Source organism: Meriones unguiculatus, chromosome 8 (assembly GCF_030254825.1).
Source record: "Meriones unguiculatus strain TT.TT164.6M chromosome 8, Bangor_MerUng_6.1, whole genome shotgun sequence".
Lineage (NCBI taxonomy): Eukaryota > Metazoa > Chordata > Mammalia > Rodentia > Muridae > Meriones > Meriones unguiculatus.
The window spans coordinates 25,297,466-25,317,645 of record NC_083356.1 but is presented as its reverse complement, the minus strand read 5'-3'; the positions used below and the strand labels follow the sequence as shown (position 1 = coordinate 25,317,645).

Sequence of the window (20,180 nt, the reverse complement as noted above, 5' to 3'; positions counted from 1 at the left end):
CCCCCCTCAGGCAAGCTTCCCCCCTCAGGCAAGCTTCCCCCCTCAGGCAAGCTTCCCCCCTCAGGTAAGCTTCCCCCCTCAGGCAAGCTTCCCCCCTCAGGCAAGCTTCCCCCCTCAGGCAAGCTTCCCCCCTCAGGCAAGCTTCCCCCCTCAGGCAAGCTTCCCCCCTCAGGCAAGCTTCCCCCCTCACAGACTCACGTATTCACTACTACAAGGAATGTGAGCTCCTGGGTCGTGGGCCCAGCCAGCGACCTGGGACTTAAAACTCAGGGCAGCCTGACAGGTAGAGGGACTAAAAGCTGGAGTGGCCAGAGAACACGTGGCCATGTGAGCCAGGGCGAGGATGCGCAGCGTGAACAGGCACAGTAGAGCTGTGCCAGGTGCCCCACAGACGCATTCTGTCAAAGCTGTAACAGACCAGCACAGCTTGACTCAGAGGCTGCCTGGACTCTGCTGCTCTATACTGTGGCCACGAACACCTAACATGGGATGGATATATGCAGAGATACACCTCAGAGGTCAAACAGGGCAGACTTCGGCAGAAAAAAAAAATGTAGAATATGGAATTCTATTTTCCATTAACTACATCTTAAGTTGTTTGATATACTGAATGAAAAATAGCTTTCACTTGTTTCCCGTCTTTTTTTTTTTTTTCATGTGTGCATTCTTCCCAGAAAGTGGTAAGCTGGCCTACTACTCCTCAAAACGACCAAAAACTCTAGGAAGAAAGGTGAAGAACTTCCTTAGATCATCCAAGAGCTAGAATAAGAAAATTCCTAGGTAGCAGGGGCAAGGACCACCTCCCTCCCAGACCTGAACACGGGCCACGAACTGATGCAAGGGCCTGACCAGTAATATAAACAAGAGCCTGGAATTAATTACCCTGTTACAGGAGGGTAGGGCCAGGCCGGCCAGGGTGGGCAGGTAGGCGGGTAGGGCCTACAAGTAAGGAGCCACAAGTAAGGAGCCATGGGGAAGCACTATGGCAGTGAAGCACCGTCTGTGGAGGGCGGTACGGTCCCTAGTATCTAGAACCTTAAATGTTTGTGTAGAAAAGAAAACCCATCTCCAGAGATGACAGAAAGCAGAAAAATGAACCAAAGAAATCTGAAAGAGGTAAAACACAGCAGGAATTAAAGCCAAGAAACTGAAAAAGTGCCTTTTCTCCTAATCAATAATCAGGAAGCAAGGTATGAGCACGGAAGCAATGCTAGCACAGGAGTAAAACCCCATATTGTGGCTGACATAGACAGAAGGCGGGGACAGCTCAGTGGCACAGCATAAAGCCATGGGTATGAAGCCTTGGGCTCAATCACCTGCAATTAAAAAAAAAAGACCACCTGCCCCTAGAGGCGCTGCAGGTGTGGCTGCTGTGTCACCTGTGAGTCAGTAGGTGGCAGAGGGGAAAGGGGCTGTGTCTACGCCCAGGGTTCTGACCTATGAACATCTGAATGATTAGTAGCCTAACATTCCCTGAAAAAAGCGAGCCTGAGAAGACCATCAGTCCAGCACCGGGGGCCCAGGCAGGGAGCTAGCCTGACATGATCACCAGTCTGGTGCCCAGACAGGATCTCAAGACAGAGAGCAGGACAAAAACTAGAAGAACCCTATTCCCAGGCCCAGGGCGGGAGTGAAAACAAGACAGACAACTCTTGCAAGGGGTCACTTGGGTGGGCCAGGCAAGCAGTGAGCCTGAGATGACCATCAGTTCAGTACAGCACAGGCCTAGTGGGCAGACCATGCTAGAAATGACCCAGCCCAGTGCCAAAATGTGGGGCTCCTCATTTTGGCAGCACTCCTCAGAACATTCCTGAAATGACCCCAGACACTCAGAGACCCCGGTGCCACTAAGAAGAGCAAGTAAATGGTGGAGAAATGGAAAAGAAAGAAACAGAAGGATGTGGGCACAATGAAGAGAGGCAGAACTGGAGAGTCGAAGGTAGTAAGAAACAACCTGAGGTGAGTAGCTGGTGATGCTACCTGGGATCACGGTGAGGTCCTGGCTCGTGATACCACAAGGGGACATGAACCTGCAGAAGCAGGGGTCTTTTACCACCAAAGGCCAAGCGGATGCCCCTGGTCTGGGCTGCAAAGTGGGACCATGTTGCTGAGGGCTGTGCAAAACTGGCCCCACCTCTCACCCGGGTGTCCTGAGAGCTGGCCCTGGGGGCATGACAGCAGGAAAGCTGACCTTGGCCCTAGCCAGCTGCAGCACTCTGGAGAGAGGGTCCTGCACCTCACCTGGACAGTACCCTAGAACTGACCCTGGTGGTAGGGCAGAGGTAAGCTGGCCGGAGAGGTTCAGTGTGGGAGAGCTGGTTCTGCCTTTTGTCTGGAGTGCAGTAGCACAGGCAAAGAAGAGATGGCCCCTTTTCCCTTTATGACAGGCAGGAGAGCTGGCCCTGAGGTCACCAAGCAGGAGAACTGTCCCTGCATCTTGCCTTGGCAGCACAGTAGAGCTAGCTCTGGATGTATGGTTGCCGGTGAGCCACCCCAAAGTGTTGTGGGAACTTTTCCGCCTGTGCCCAAGCTCCTGGAAGAATGACTCATAAGATTCAAAATATTACAAATACTTAGGCCATAGAGCCAGGCTCTTCTTTGACTAGCTCATAACTTAAAATAACCCATTTATTCTAATCTACATTCTGCCATGTGTCTGGCTACCTATGCTCAGGTACCATGAGTCCTTTCTCCTCACATCTTGCCAGCTGAATCCCAAGTGCCTGGCTGTATCCCAGAATCCTTTCTGCCTGCTAGATGTCCCACCTCCTATTTCCTGCCTCAGCTATAGGCCATCAGCTTCATTACTGACAGGTGAGTTTCCATACAGAGACAAGATATTCTCTGAACATTTTTCTCTGTAAGTCCAATAAAAGGCTCTTTTTCTTACACCAAGGGCATGAGCACAGGAGAGCCAGCCCTGCCTCTTGTCTTCTGGTCATTGATCTAGATGAGGGAGAAACACCCTCCTCCACTCTCTCATCCATTGTCATCTATGGCAGGCAGGAGAGGGTCATGAGAGTGGGAGAACTGGTCACGTTTCTCACCACCTACAACAGCCAGGAGAATAGGCCCTATACCTCCTCTGGGTAGCAGGGCAGAGCTGTCACTGGTTGCAGAAGTTGCGGTTGAGTTGGCCCCGAGGGCCTGAGAGTCTGAGAGTGGGAGAGCCTTTGGGCTGACCAGCTCAGACAGCCCTCAAGCCCAGATCCAGGGCTTTGAACTGGCCCACCCCAACACCTACCCAACTGATAAACTGCTGGCAGGCATGAGGAGCTGGCCCTATAAATCCAAAACTACAGGAGCTCTATGATACAGGGCAACAATAGGATATCTGAGAGGAGTACCAGTGAGGTTCCAGAATTGGTAGAGGAGCAGAAGCCAGAGGCCTCATACCAGACCAACAAGTCACTGCAATGAACAGTGACAAGTAAAGAAGTGCGGACAAAGGGTATACTATGGGACACACTGTGACAACAGCTTCCACAGTGAGATTTTTTTTTTCTCTGTTGGGGGAGAGGTTACAAGGGTAGAGGGCAGGAATGAGGGGAGGAGGATATCAGTGGGTTTGGGGTGCATGATGTGAACCCCAATAAAGAAAGAACCAGTAAAAAGTTAAAAAAAAGAAAAACAATGTCACGTCATGAACGAGCTTTATGACAATCAATCTGAATACACAGGTAAAACTGACAAGTTATAGAAAAACTGACAAGGAATAATAAAACTTAGATTTTTCTTATCACCATAAAGGAATTTCAATCAGTATTTAAGAAAGTTCCAAGCCAAAGGGTTTTCACTATAGTTTTCCAAGAATTTACAAGACACAATTTTACCTCATGAACAAATCAAATTCACAGAAGGGTAAAACCACTGTCTATGTGGCCAGAATAGTCTTGGTCAAAAAAAAAAAAAAAAGCCTGTCATGGAGAACATCTGGGCCAATACTGAGCATAAAGAAGCTACATGAAGAGGCCTAAGCTACCAGGACCATGAGGAAATCAACAAATAAAAACAACCAAACAAGAGGTAAGAAGTTAACTAAAGAAAGACTAGAGGCTGGCAAGATGTTCCTGTGGGTAAAAGTTCTTGCCCTGAAAGCCTGATGAATTGAGTTCAACTTCTAGAACCCACATAAAGGCTTGGAATGAGAGAGCTAAGGCTACAGTTTTCATGTGACTTCTAAATATATGCTGAGACAAGTGCATTCCCCACCCCCACCCCGACACCATACACAGTACTAAATAAAATTAAAATTAAAAAGATCGTCAAGCAAGGTGACTTCAGCCTTTAATTTTAGCACTATGGAGGCAGAAGCAAGTATATCTCTGTGAGTTCAAGGCCAGTTTGGTCTATACAGTATACACAGTGAGTTCCAAGCCAGCCATGGCTTAAACAAAACAAAGCACACCCCAAAAACAAGAACAACAACAACAAACTCAGAACAATAACTGGAGAGATGGCTTCCTGATTAACAGTGAGTACTGCTCTGAGAGAGGACCCAGGTTTGTTTTTCCAGAACTCAGGTCAATCAAGTCACAACTATCTCTAACTAGGTTCTAGGTTATCCACAGCTCTCTTCTGATCCCTGGAGTCACCTGCATGAACACAGTACACTCATCCACACATTCAACAAATAAGTCGTCCATAAAAATTAAACAATTAAACAACCGATATGCAGAAATTTGTATATTACAAGGCTAATTAAGAGGACACAGCCTTAGATCGTCTCCATAGAAAATTAGTTAACAAAATCCAACCTTAATTCAAAGTTGAAAACAGGCAAATTAGTAATGGAAAGGTTCATATAACCTTAATATAAAGAACCTTCCAGGCCTGCCACGGTGGCCCACACCTTTAATCCCAGCACTTGGGAGGCAGAGGCAAGTGGATCTCTGTGAGTTTGAGGCCAGTCTGTGGTCTATATAATTGTTTCAGGACAGCCCAGGCTATACACTGTGAGAACCTGTCTCAGAAGAAATAATCATGAGCCAATGAAATGACTCAGCAAGTAAAGACAGTTGCTGCTACCAACACTGATGTACGTCTTAGTTCAATCTCCAAGGGACCCACGAGGTGGAAGGGAAGAGAAAAATGCCAACAAGTTGTCCCTTTACCCCATCTGCATGCTGTGGCAAGTATGCCTCCAGGCACATGTGTGTGTACACACATACAGAAGCACTAAATCAATAAAAAGGTAAAAAAAAAATTAGACGAAAACAGCAAGAACAAATATGCTGCTCCGAAGAATGACCACCGCAGGCTTCTCTCTACCCTCAGTGCTCACTGTGTCCTGGTTCATCATGTGGTTCACTGATGCCTGAGACGGGCTGTCCCCACTCATCTCCTCCCTCTCTTAAAGGCACTGGCTGCTCTTGCAGAGGACCTGAGTTTGGTTCACAGCATCCACATGGAAGATCACAACCATCTAACTCCAGCTCAAAACCTCCAGTGCCCTCTTCTGGCTTCAGCACCCACCAGGCGCAAATGCAGTGTACAGAATACATGCAAGCAAAACACACATACACAGAATAAAATTAAGTAAGTCTTGCTTTTGTTTTTAAAGACAGGGGTCCTCTGTGAGGCTCCGGCTATTCTGGAACTCACTCTGTAGACCAGGCTGGCCTCAAACTCAGAGATCTGCCTGCCTCTGCCTCCTGAGTACGGGAGATTAAAGGTGTGTACCACCACTGCCTGGCTATAAGTAAATCTTTAACCAAGAAAACAAAAATACAAACTTTCAGAAAGGTTGGTCCAGAGGAAAGGAACTACATATACTATGTTCAAGACAGGTAAGAAGAGGAAAGGCAAAAGGAATGTTGCTTGGACTAAAAACAAAAAAATAGCCAAAAAAAAAAAACCCAAAAAACCTTACTGTTTATGAATTGTTACAATTACTTTCATGGATAGCATGTAGCAAGGGTGTAAGTAACAAAAAGCAACATTTAGACTGGTTGAACGATTAGTGAAAAAATAAAATTTTAAAATACTATTTTTTTATGTGTATGTGTGGACTTGGAATTGAACCAGGGCTTCATGTATGAAAAGAACTCTACCACTAAGTCATATCCCCAGACCATTATATTCTATTGTAATAATAACGGTGCCACTTTAATAGCTGGAAAGCTGACTGTGATAACGGCCTATGTCCATTCTCACTGCCCAGATTCACAGATTGAACAACCCCAATCTGAACACCAAGTGTGCAGGTGTGGTAAACCCACCTGGGATCCCATCACTCAGCAGGCTGAAGCAGGAGAATTCTGAGTCTGAGGCTAGCCTGCCCTATACAGCCAGACTCTGTTTTAAACAAGCAAACAACAACAAAACAAACACGAACAACAACAAAAAACCATGAAGCTAAAGAGGAAGCAAGGCAGTTAAGAGCACTTGCTAAGCAATCATGACTACAGAGTTTGGATCCCAGCATCCACGTAAGCCAGGCATTCCACAAATTCCTGTAACTCCAGCTCCAAGAAACCAAATACTCTCATTTCTTCTGGCATCCATGCACAGGCATACATAGACATAGTTATCACTTGCAGACACACCCATGTGCACATGCCGCTCACACAGGTATATACATACATAAATAAATGAAATTCAAAGGAAATACTAACACAATAAAAAATAAAATCAAGAAGCAAAACAACCCAAGTATCTTTTTAACTTGACAAAGTGACTCTCAACTGTACTTCCAGAATCAGTGGCATCATACTTGCCCAGCAAGTATGGAAGTATGGAAGACAGGTGGGGTGTTGGAGAAACCCACATGAAGCTTGGACAGAAGGAAGCAGAAGCTGGCAGCAGCAGGTACACATTAATGGAGCAGCAGGTCTCTAATGGGCTTTTTGTTTGTTTTACAAATCCCTCCTAGTTGCTGTCCACTTGTGAGTACAGAAGGGATCAACAGCAAGGGATTCAGAAGTGGCCGTGGGATTTTTATACACCTTTGGTGAATCTAAAATTATTCCAAAGTAAAAGTTTATTAGATAAAATAAATGGCTATAGGCTCTAGGTTTGAGAGGACAGGAAATCAGAGCAGCAGTGCGCTAGATAACAGCCTTGAGATAGGGCCTAGGTTCAACCAGTAATGGAGGCCACCAGAGCACCAAAGTCCCACAGGGCAGGATCTGAGCTCAACATCAGGAACAGCGCATAGGGCAGAGGAGAAACTGCTTCTTAGGGACTTCCAGGTTCAAGACCATTAGATATGGACAGCTGATGAGAGTGCTTTCTATAACTATCTTCTTCACAGAGTCTGGGCTGTCTCTGGGAGATGAAAGTAAGAGCTCTGATGCTCTAGAGAGCACAAAGACTGAGGCCTTTGGTTGAGAGAGAGGTGCTGGTTTTGAGTGAGTTGAATATGATGGGGCAGCAGATCTGAGGAAGCAGGCAGAAGTCATCTGTGTATGTTCTGGGGAGAACAGCAGCAGTTTAGAAGATGTGAACCTAGTAAGGGCCTAGGACTCTGCCAAAGGGAGGTCACAGGAATGACAAGGTAAAAAAAAAATTAGCTGGGAGATCAGGATGAGGGGAGAGATTGTGTGGTATGTATGGCTCAGGGGTGAGGAGCAATGAGCATAGACATTTTGTTTGTCTTATTTTGAGGAAGGTCTCATGTAGCCCAGGCTGGCCTGGAACTTGCTATTGCTGTGTAGCCAAGAATGATCTTGAACTTCCAATCCTCCTGTCTCTACCTTTCAAGTGCTGAGAGTATAGACGTGTACTTCCATGTATGGCTTATGTGCTGCTGGAGAGCAAACTCAGGGCTTCCTGCATGCAAAACAAGCACTCTACCAACTGAGGCAACATCCCCAGCAGCTTCTGTCTTCACTAAGGAGGACACTGGACAAGGGGGACAGGCAGGCAGCAGTGATAATGAGGCACTTCCCCACCAATAACAGACATGGTATCCAAGAGTGCTGAGAGCAGTACAGACAATGGAGGTATGGCTGCGAAGTTTCAGAGGGAAGCAGACTCTATCGGAGGTATGTATATAGTAGCTTGACTTAAAAACCTGTGCTTGTCTGGCTTTCCCCAGGGTCAGGTGATTGTTCAAGGTTCCTGAATAAACTGCATTGAAAAAAACAAACAAACAAACAAACAAAAAAAACAAAAAAACAAAAAACCTGTGGTTCTGATCAGGTAGAACATAAATAAAGGAAATACTAACACAATACATAAAGGAAATACTAACACAATAAAAAATAAAATCAAGAAGCAAGACAACCCAAGAATCTTTTTAACTTGACAAAGTGACTCTCAACTGTACTTCCAGGATCAGTGGCATCATACTTGCCCAGCATATACAAAATGAATGAACAGAATAAAATATACTTTTGGAAGAATGAGGGTAAAGATAGCGAAAAACAGCTGGGCGTAGTTTAATCCCAAAACTTTAATCCCAGCACTCAGAAGGCAGATGTAGACAGAGCTTTGTGAGTTTGAGGCCAGCCTTGTCTACAGAGTAAGTTCTAGGATAGCCAAGGCTACACAGAGAAATGTCTCAAAAAACAAAACAAAACAAAACAAAATTTGTTTTTCAAAAGTATGCCACAAAAATAAAATTAAAAAATATTTTTCAGGAAAAGAAAAAATTATATTCTACTAAGGAAATCGCACACAGTGACTCATGCCTGCATTTCCAGCACTCAGGAAGCTAAGGCAAGTGAGTCTGAGGCAAGTTTGGTCTATGTGTAAGAGCCCAGAACCATTAAAGTAAAACTTCTGTTTTGTTGGGACAATTAAAATCTTCCAGGAAGTGATTCCTTGAAGTCAGCACACAGAAGCTGTGTTCCAGACAGAGCCAAAGTTGTATCTCATGTGCTGGCAGTCAAACCTGGTAGTGTACAAGTCATCCAGACAGTACTGGTTTTGAAGGTAGGAAGAGGTTATTGAGATGTCAGACCATGGGTTGACCGTCAAGAACATCAGCAGCTATAGAACAGAGCCTGAGCCTAGGTCGCAAGCTGCATGTGCTAGAGAGAGCTGAGCCCAGTAAGAGATCCAAGCCCTTTATAGGAGCCCAGAAGACAGTGAGCAGGTATCAGACACTGGACACTAAGTTTTTTACATTGTTGAAATTTGGTTTTACTTTGTTCATATTATGACTATGCCCTGGTTCTTCCTTCTTAAAGAAAAAATATTTGACTTGCTTTTTGATTTTACAGGAACCCACGTTACATGACAGAGAGATTTTGGATAATTTGAGAGGGAATTGGGTATTTTAGAGAGACTTTGGAAGATTTTATGTATATTTTTAAAGAGACTGGACTTTTAAAGTATTGAAAATTAAAAGACTATGTAACTTTTAAGTTATACTATGTTTATATTGTGATATTAGCATGAGATCTTGGAGACGAAGAAAAAGAATTATTACTGTTTTAATAGTATTGTGTTGGTACATCATGTTGACAAGGGGATGATTATCCTGGCTAGTTTTATGTCAATTTGACACAAGCTAGAGTCATTTAGGGAAAGGGACTCTTAACTGAGAACATGTCTCCATAGGATTTGCCTCTAGGCAAGTATGCAACACATTTTCCTGTTAGTGATTGATGGGGGAAGGATCCAGCAAAATGTGGATGGTGCCACCCTGAGAAGGTAGTTCTGGGTTCTGTAAGACAGCAAGCGGAGCAAGTCGTAAGCAGCATTCCTTCATGGCCTCTATTTCAGTTCCTACCTCCAGGTTCCTTCCCTGACTTTCCTAGATTACGAACTACAAACTGTAAGCTGAAATAAACCCTTTACTCCCCAAGTTTGCTTTGGTCACGGTGTTTCATCACAGCGGTAGAAGCCTAATTAAGATAAATGCTGAGACATCAATATGTGCCAACCAGGAGGTGACAGGTGTTAGAGCCACTGACAGGAGTTTAAAACATGCTTCAAACTGATGAGACAGAGAGTGTCAAAAGTCAAGAAGGTGTAGTAGAGCCAATGGAAATTTTAGAGATGAAGAGTACAATAACGGAAATAAATTCAGCAGCAGACAAAGGGGCATAACTACAGTGGAAATTAACCACAGAGATAAAGTCAGACCGGGGACCTGAAGACTGTAAGCCAAGACCTAACTGTCCTGTAGTAGAGGAAACAGAAAAAAAAACAACAACTTGAATTCAAGAAAGCAGAGTGAACCCCAAACTAGACAGACTAAAAACTCCTCTTAGAATACAAGATGATCAGACTCATAAAAGTTGAAGACAAAAGAAAGCACCCTGAAAGCAACCAATGAAAAATAATATTTCTCCACAGGGGAATTAAATGATCATAAAGAGAGAACAGCATAATCTTCTTCAAGATAAAAATAAAAAATAATATTAAGCTAGAATTTGTCTGTTTTCTGAAAGAGTCTCACCATGTAGCCCTGTTTGTCTTGCAATTTGTTATGTAGACCAGACTAGCCTCGACCTCACAGAGATCAGCCTACTTTTGCCTACTGAGTGTTGGGATTAAAGGTGTGCTCCACTATGCCTAGCTTTCTTTTTTTTTTTTTTTTGAATATCTAAATTATGCCTAAAACAAAAGAGTGTTGAATGTGCTTTTAATTTTTATTTACTTATTTTGAGAGTTTAACTCTGGAGTCAAGGCTTTCTTAAGAGTCCTGTTTCAGCCTCTTGAGTGTTAAGATTTCAGGTTTGACCCAACACACTAAATATAAATGGCACAAATTCACTAATTAAAAAAACAAACAAACAGATATTGGCAGAATACATTTAAAAACATGACTTAGTTATCTGCTATCTAGAAAAAGACACTTCAAATACAATGAATAGGTAAGTTGAAAATAAAAATATGGAAGCTGGGTGTGGTGATGCACACTTTTAATCCTAGTATTTGGGAGGCAGAAACAAGTAGGGAATTTCTGTGAGCTCAGGGCCAGCCTGCTCCAAACCAGTAAGGATTATGTAATAAGACTGTATCCATGTCCATGTGTGTGTGTGTGTTTGTGTGTGTGTGTGCGTGTGTGTGCATGTGTGTGCGTGTATACATGTATATGGAGGAATTGGAGAGATTGCTCAATGATTTTGAAGTATATGCTGCTCTTCCAGAAAACCACAGTTCTGTTCTTGGTGCCCATATTAGGAGCTCATAACTTCCTGTCACTCTAGCTCCAGAAGGATCTGATATATCTGGCTCCCATGGATACCTGTATTCATATGCACGGACCCACAAACAGACACACACAAGTATACATGATTAAAAATACAACAAAAATGAAAAAAATACATTTGTATGTGTGTGCATGCTGGAGAATTGGCTACACCCACACGGCAGCTTACATTGTCTGTAACTACAGTTCCAAAGGATCCAATGTCCTCTTCTGGCCTCTAAGACACTGCATGTACGTAAGCAATGCACAGACATACATACAGGGTATCTATGCAGGTCTAGAACTCATATTTAGAGAAGGGTAATCTCCAACTTGTGGCAGTTCTACTCCTGCTCCCCAGTACTGGTATTACATAGATACCATGTCTCAACAAGCCCAACCTAATAAAGTAAAACCTAAAATGCACATGTACTAAACAAAAGAACTTTTTCTTTAAAACATTATTTATTTTATGTGTATTAGTGTTTTGCCTGCAAGTATGTATGTGTATGATGTGTATGACTAGTGCCTGTAGAGGTCAAAAGACAGCATCAGATCCACTAGGACTGAAGTTACAGATGGTCATGAGTCAACATGTGGGTGCTGGGAACCAAACTCAGGTCCTCTGAAAGAGCAGCAAGAGTTCTTAGCTGCTGAGCTATCTCCCAAGCCCTACAAAAGAGCTATGAGGGAGCTATAGAGATGGCTCATCTGGTAAAGCGCTTGCTGTAAAAGCATAAGGAACCTAAGTTTGGTCCCCAGAGCTTGCATAAAGAGGTGGGCATAACACGATGCCTGTAATCTCAATGGTAGGAAAGAAGGATGATCCCCAGGGCTTACCTATGTGGGCAAATGGTGAGCTCCAGTTTCAGTGAAAAGTCCTTTGTGGTGGTTTGAAAGAAAATGGCCCCCACAGGCTGATAGGGAGTGGCACTATTAGGAGGTGTGGCCTTGTTGGAATAGGTATGATTTTTTTGGAGGAAGTATGTCACTGTGGGTGGGCTTTGAGGTCTTCAGATGCTCAAGTCAGGCCCAGTGTGGCCTTCATGCTGCCTGTGAATCAAGGTGCAGAACTCTCAGCTACTTCTCTAGCAGCATGGTGGCCTGCATTCCACTATGCTTCCTGCCATGACAATAATGGACTAAACCTCTAAACTTGTAAGCCAGTCCCAATTAAATGTTTTCCTTCTTAAAATTGCCATTAGACGGGAGCAGTGTAGCATGCCTGTAATCCAAGCACTTGGAGAGGCAGAGGCAGGCGGATCTCTGTGAGTTTGAGGCCAGCCTGGTCTCCAAAGCCAGTCCAAGACAACCAAAGCTACACAAAGAAACCCTGTCACGAAAAAAAAAAAAAAAAAAGAATAGCAATAGAAACTCTAAGACATCCTGTCTCAAAAATGAAGGGGAAGAGCAACTAAGGAAGACTTTATGTCAATCTATGGCCTCTGCACACAACACACACATGTGCACAGATGCCAGAATACACATGTACATGCATATGTGTATCACAACCACACAAATACCGCCCCCCCCAAAAAAAAAAAAACCCTCACTGACATGAAGGAGAAATAAACAGGCTCATTAAAACTTGATACCTAGGGGGTAAGTTCAATTGGCAGAATGCTTGCTTACTATGGTCCCCCATGCCACATAACGCAGGCAGGGCAACACACACCTGTAATCCCAACTCTTTGGATAAAAGGGCAGGAAGAACAAATGTTCAAGATTATCCTTAACTAGTCAGGTTGGCCTAAATGAAACCCTGTTTCAAAAAAAGAAAAGAAAGAGAAAGCTAGACAAAAACTCAGAAAGGATATGATACAGAACTCAAAAAACAGTTTTAGGACCAGCAAGACAATTTAGTGGGTAAAGGAGCTTGATGGTATGAACTTGGTCACATAAGTAACACACATACACATATACATATAATACATCCTCATACATATACATACATACAATGATAACAAAAATTAAAAAAAAAATCTTACACAATCTATTACTCAATCACAGAATGTTTTACCTAACAAAAGAAGGAAACTTTTTTCCAGCACACAACAGCACCTCCTTTTTTCTTTACATGGAGATGTTTGTTACCTAATGCTCTCATATAACAACAGACAACTGGCATTTGTGGTTCAACATGTTTTGAAGCACAGCTGGGACAGACACACTGGGAAACAAAGAGATGCAAAATTTGAGTTTAGCCTTGTCCATATAGTGAGACTTTTGTCCCAAACAAAAAATCCAGCATAAAATACATAATAAACCTAAACACATAAATGAACAACATAACTAAGACTACACACACATTTGACAACCTAGATAAAACTATTAATTTCTACAAACACTTTCTACTGACACTGACTCTCACACTAAAAACTGTGTAAAAACACCTACCCAGAAAAAGCCTAGGACCTCAGACTGTCGGCTCCATGGGTGAGTTCTACTATATCATTTAACAAAGAATTAGCAGTGATTTTTCTCAAACTTTCTTTCATAACTGGAAAGTTTAGAAAGTGATATTTCTAAACTTCTCCATTAGGTCATCATTACCTTGAAACCACAACTTCACAGTTCATCAACACCCCAAGGCTTGCAGCATGCTCAGTGATAGAAAACAAGGAGAGGGATGTCCACTTTTACTCAACATAGAATTGACTTTCCAGTCAGAACTAGACAAGGAAAAGAAACAAAAAGCCTACAGAGTGCAATGGGAGCAGTAACATTTTGTCTGTCTTCAGATGAGAGACTTTGTTTCAAAAAGCATAAGGAACCGTTAGAAAATTATCAGCATTAACAAATGAATGTTCAGCATGCAGTGGGGAGAATGCCCTGTTTACAGAAATGTGAAGTCGTCCAGTCACCATGGAACACAGTTTGGCAGGTCTACAAAGAGACAAATAGAGGATTGACACATGATCCAGCAAGGAAGTAAAAGCAGATACTTGTGTGCCAGTGTTCGTTATAGCATCATTCACAGCAGCCAAAGGGTGGCACTAACCCACATCTATTTACAGACGAGCAGGGATGAATAGAATGCCTGCATGCATGCAATGGAATATTACTTGGCCATAAAAAGGAATGAAGTTCTTATACGTGTTACAACATGAACCCTCAAAACACTATGCTGAGAAAAAGAACCTCGATGCCAGACACAGGCCTGATTTTATCATGTGAAATGCCTAGACAAGGCTGACAGGAGTTGGGGATATGGAAGAAAGACAGTTCCTGCTTACTGTATTTATAGTATCTCAATTTGGGGTCCTGAAAAGTTTTGAAAATATTTCACAGTGGTGGTGAGTGCAGAATACTATGAATATTCATCCACTTTTGAGATGTGGTCTTGCTGTGTGACCCTGGCTGGCCTAGAACTCAGTATGTAGACCAGACTGTTCATAAACTTGTATTGATCTTCCTACCTCTGCAGGCCAAGTGCTAGGATTCTTGGAGTGTGCCCTGGCTCAATATTGTAAATTCAGTTAATTAATGACAGAGTTGTTGCCTGAAGAACGGATGAAATATTGAGCACTGCTGGATGTTACGTGACAGATCTGACTGGGGTTCTGGGATTCGCACTCAGGGCCTTGTTAATGCTAGGCAGGTGCTTTACCGTGGAGTTACATCCCAGCTCTGCACCACAATTTTTCGTTTTCATTTCATGCCATAATTAAAGAACCAAACAAACTGTGAATGATAAGGGCTTATTTCTATGATGGGGTGTTTGCCTACAAAGCCCTGGGCTCAATCCCAAGCACTGAAAAGAAACAAACAAAAAACAATATGCCAAAGGTCATGACACTAAAACAGGTGAACTGCATGCTTTGTGAGTTCTATCTCAATGAAGCCGTTATTTCCTCTAAGGCCTCCGCATTCTGAGGAAAAGGAAGACAGGTAAAATGTCATTTGAGAAATATGCTTACTACATGAAGACACATCGAGCAGAGGCCTCACACGATAAGCAAATCAACATCGAGACCACAGAGTACAAGGCAGGCTGCATAGAGACAATCAGTTATCGAATGGCACTTTTCACCATCACAGACCCATGTGGGACGCAGAGCCCTCATCTCTAGAAAAGGACACATCGCTAGTGGTCATGACCTATGCAGGGTCATGGATGCAAGCGGCAGGGCAAGCTGGAATGGGATCTGAGCCCTTACCCATACCACCTCGCCACAGCTAGCTGAGTCAGCAGTGCCAAACATGGGAGCTCTTTATGATCATGAATGAGGATAGGCTCTTCAACAGACTCAGCATGCAAATTCTGGGGGAAATGGAAGGGCCGGCCACACTTAAAAATAAGGATTTGGGTTGACTGAAGGATGCCCTTTCCCAAGGCAGAGATAATATGTGGCAATGGGCAGGAAAACCAAAGATGCTATAGGAGGACTCGGTGCTTCAGTATCCAAGCGGGTTAGGGAACGGATTAGTTCAGAAAGCCAAAACCTAAATCTGTCAGGAGTCCTATACGGGCCTGAGTGCATGCAGGGGATGACAGAACAGGAGGCCCTGACTGGAGACCGGAGAATGGGAAGCCGAGCAGCAGGTTCGGCAGGGAGGTGAAAGAAGCTGGGATACAAGCCCACGCAGGTACGTGTGTGTATGAGCACACACATACACACACTTTTTTTTTTCTCTCTCTCTCTTCCTTCTTCCTCTCTCTCCACATACACATGCACATACATACAAATTAAAGGATGGTGCCCAAAGGCACATGCACACACCTACCCCAAAAGCACACGTAAGCATATATAGAGAACAGGTTCACCAGCTATGTGCCCTGGGGCATGTGCACACAGAATTCTCACAATCCAAGGAGTTACATGGTGAGGCAAAGCTGGTATGATATCCATCAAGTGATCAAAGTGTGCGCTAGGTCACAACCACGAATGAGAGGAAGTGACACAGGGCCACACTCTCCACTTTCTACTACAGTTCGAGCCTGACCATGACAGTGAGAGGCACGCTACAAAACAGTCACCAGCCTGCAGTTACCAGTCTGTCCTCAAGTCCGGGAGAGTTTGCCTGCCAGCTGGCAGAGGCCACCCTTTGAGTGGTGAGACCTGGAGCAGCCCTGTGGCCCCCAGAAAGGGAAGGAGCAGAAGCTCACTCCCAGCCTAAATTATTCAAAAGGAAAGGGAACGCGCCTCTTTAACAAGCCTTGGCTTTATGAAGCAAGGTTAACAGTTTCACTTGATTCAGTGGAATATTATAAACTCTCTAGGGCCCATTTGAGGACTTCTAACTCAGGCGCAAGGTGACGACTCAGCACTTTTTATATTATTTAGAGAATAAAATTAACCCTCACAGGCCCAGACTGCTGCCTCCCCTCCCGCTGGATCTGGCCTGCTCAGCGCTTTCCCCCATATATAATTACAAGCTGCTATCCATCATGCAGCAGGGACGCAGCGCTGACACGCAGAAAGGGACGCAGTAAGCACTTCCACTAATAGAAGCAGGACTTAAATATCGCTCTGATATCTTCATTTAAATTGGAATATTTTACAATAATCAGCTGCAGCCTCCATGGGGTCCTGCCTCTCACCTGGGCCAGCACCTAGTAGTGCCCCTGCCAGAGCCTGTCAGTCCCCACCTCCCGGAAGGGCTTCCTTGCCAGGGAATGGTGCCCTTCAAGGTGACCTGACGGCTCCTGTCACACTCACACTCCTGTCGGTAGCAGTACAGAAGCATCACTGGGCTTAGGGAAGTCACTGCTTGTGTCCTCCCTGAAAGGGAGTCTCAGCCACAGCATAGAAGACAGAAAGCACCAAAGAGCTCAAGCAACTTTAGAGGGCTATGCCCAGGTAGGATAGGGCTCACACACTACTTCTGGTGCCTCTGTGATTTGAAGCTCATAAGAGAGGGCTAGCCTGTCACACGGGCCTTAAGAGTTAGTGGGATAGGGGCTGGTCTTGCACTGACTTAGCCCACACTGCCTGTTGGCCTTGGTTTCACTTCACTGGTAAGGTTGGGAATGAGGGTGGGACCCCCACACAGGAAAGATAGCAAAGGGGCTTTCCACAGGCCCCTGAGTTATGTGTCATGGCTCTACTTTAAGATAGCAGGACCCTCTTCAAGAGTTCCTAGCCATGCTCAGGCCCATCTTAGGCATCTCAGAGCCCCAGTATGAGCTCAGGTATGAGAAGCTTGGAGAAGAGGGCTGGGCCCCTAGGACTCCTGTAGCTGTGTAGTTGGTAAGAGCATGCTGGCGTAGCTATGGGGAGTTTCCCATAAGGGAAACAGGTAGGACTGAGCTGCCTGGGCAGTCAAGTAAGTCATCTGGGACATCTAGAAGGAGACAGCTTGCCAGTTACCCAGGGATATTGTGGCAGCCCTCCTCCCATTTCCTAACCCTTAACTTGGCATTGGGTACCTCCAATGGGCAATGGGATCCAGCCCTAGCTCACCCTTACCAGCTGCCCTCTACCATAGGTGAGATGGTATGTGTGTGTTTTATATATATATAATGCATGCATGTATGTATATACATACATTTATATGCATGTACCCAGCATGCCAGGAAAGCAGGCAGCCACTTCAGTCCTGTAGAGTTTCCAACCTCTAACATCTCTTTCAGTCATCACTGGCCCTAATCACCCTGTCTCCTTGTGTTTCGCTGTCTCAGCCACTATGACCCTCCCATATTTAGGATGGGCTCTACTATAAAACCCTTAATGCTCCTGCATGAGGACCTGGGATGCTACCTGGCCTTGTGGGACCCTGGGCAAGTTGCTATAGCTCTGAGTCATCTGTGAGCTGGTTGGAATTATAGTTACTGCCTCCAAGCTGTGTAAGGCGACAGAAGCCAGTGTAGTCAGTACTGAAGACTGTACAGCAATCTGTCCTATGCCCACCTGCAGCCCCCTCACCTTTGCACCCAGCGGGCAATAGCCTTTAAGGAAGTCGCTGCAGACTTCAGCCTTGCGGGACACATACACGTGGCTGTAGGGGCAGTTGCTGTTGCTGCAGATCCCCTTCAGGAAGTAGGAGCACACAGGCATCTGTGGGGAGGAGAGAGGGGTGAGGACCCGAAGGTTAATGCCCTTGCACTATACCTACTGTACAGGCAAAAAATACCAGGACTTGCAGGCCCGTGAGAGGGCCCCACAGCTGGACAACAGCCACCCAGATCCTGCCTGGAGACCATCAGCATGGCCCTCCTGTGGGAGAAATGAACACAGAACTGGGTGTAATGGCACATCTTTAATCACAACACTTGGGAGGCAGAGAAAGGTGAATCTCTCTGAGTTCCAGGCTAGCTTGGTTTACATAGTGAGTTCTAGGCTAGCCTGGGCTTCACAGTGAAATTCCAGGGGAAAAAACAAAAACTCCACAAGAAATGAATACACATGCCAGCCAGCAGCAGCGGGGGGCCTGGGAGCCACCTTCCCATCAGAACCCCACTTTCCTTATCTGTTGTAACTCTGCCCAAATGAAGACATGGAGGTAAGCGGTCTGCAGCAGGCTTGTCCCTAGGTGTGCTATTCTCTCCATTTGAACACAGAAAACATGGCCTGGTATATCCTGGGAGCCCTGGGACATGGGTCTACTATCTATGTGGGGCAGTCTTGGAGCTGGACACCCAGCGAAGCAGGTCAGGCACTGGCCACATGGTAGCACTAAAACCTGGCCTGATAGTAGGTTGGGTCCTGGAGCAGGCAGTCTGGACGCACCCTGGCAGCTGTGTGTGGACAGGCCTGGGCAAGCAACTCAGCCCAGGAGCTAGATATACCTATTCCTTTCTCAACAGAGAACCCTATGGGCCCTGTCGACTGTTGGCTATAGTTCCTACTTGTTACCACCATAAGGGCCTAGAGAGGGAAGGGCAACCGCCAAATGGGCAAAACCTACACAGACCAGATTTGAGAGCACCCCGGGAAGAGGCTACCTCTGACCGTTGTTCCTTCTCTTCTTGTGGGGCTGCCACCAGCCCTTCCCGGACTGTTTGGAGAAGAGGCATTGCCACTATGGTGGCCCAGCACATCCCCCTCAGCCCCAGGCAGTCACTCCTATCTCACCCTGCACATCTCAGCCTGCTGACAGAAGCTCCACACTTGGACTAGCAGTGGGTCTGAGGAGTACTTTCCTGTCCCAAGGATCCCATAGGCTTTAAAAAGTCACTTTTCTGGAGCAAGGTGGGAGAGGGTAATGCAGGAACCTATGGAAGGCCAGGGAGGAAGAGGCCAGGGCAGCAGCCCTGGAGTAGAGAGAGGAGGGGAAATCGAAGAAACAAAGGGTGATTTACTGAGCAAGAGTTTATTTTTAATTGTCTTTTAACTGCAGCCATGGAGGGGAGAGGGGCTGGGGGGCCCCGTTTGGGCTGGCGGTGGAGAAGCTGTAGACAATTCCCTTAATGTGGTTTTTGATATAGAGCCCAAATTAGCTCTAATAAAAAGGGATAATAAAGCCAACTCTTGCACCAAACAGAGCTCCTCCTGGCTGTCAGAGCGGGGCCGTTACCAAGAGGAAACTGCATTCTCATTTCAATTAACCTTGTTTGCACCCCGCCACGTCCACACAAATAACAATAACATTAATTCAGGGCGCTGGTGCGGCCCACACATTAGACAGCTTGGAGTGCGCACGGGCTTTGGAGCTGGCGCTTAATGAACCTGAAACTCGACGTGAATTTCCAAATTGCTCACGACAGAGTTTCGAAGCTAGATTAGGGAGAAAAATGCTGATTCTCTCCAAGCTTCTCAAGGGGAAAAGCTGTCGGAGCAGCAGCAGACCTCACCCACCCGCCTCCTCTGCACTGCGGCCCGGGCCCCAGGCCCTTCCTCACACTCAGGGCATCTTTTCAGAGGTCAGTGGGTATAAGTAAGGTCAAGTGGTCTGTGGCCCCCAGACCACCCCCTGATGGCAGTGCTCTCAGGCCTTCCAGGCTGGGACACACCTGGGCATTGCAACCTTGCCTGTGCTGCCATGGCTCTTTTGACCACTCCTCCATCCATGGCAGAACTGGGACATGAGGTAGATGAGACCATGGCCCTATGCTCTAGGAGCATCTATCAGGCTTACCTCCCCTGTACCTGTAGTGAAGGTGAGAAGGAGCTTGGCATTATTGTAGGACCTGGGATAATGGTAATGG

The 20,180-nt window shown here is 45.4% G+C and overlaps 1 protein-coding gene and 1 non-coding gene across 2 annotated transcripts in view; one reads left to right on the top strand and one right to left on the bottom strand.

Moving 5' to 3' along the window:
* The window catches only part of Zc3h3 (zinc finger CCCH-type containing 3), an 88,264-nt gene that overhangs the window by 4,429 nt on the left and 63,655 nt on the right, over positions 1–20,180 (bottom strand). The window contains exon 9 of the mRNA XM_021659904.2: positions 17,959–18,090. Within this exon, the coding sequence (XP_021515579.2) occupies positions 17,959–18,090 (132 nt within the window). The remainder of the gene's footprint in view (positions 1–17,958; positions 18,091–20,180) is intronic.
* Positions 1,340–1,471, top strand: LOC132656128 (small nucleolar RNA SNORA17). Its single transcript, XR_009594066.1, has one exon. It is a non-coding gene; the product is annotated as a small nucleolar RNA SNORA17 (small nucleolar RNA).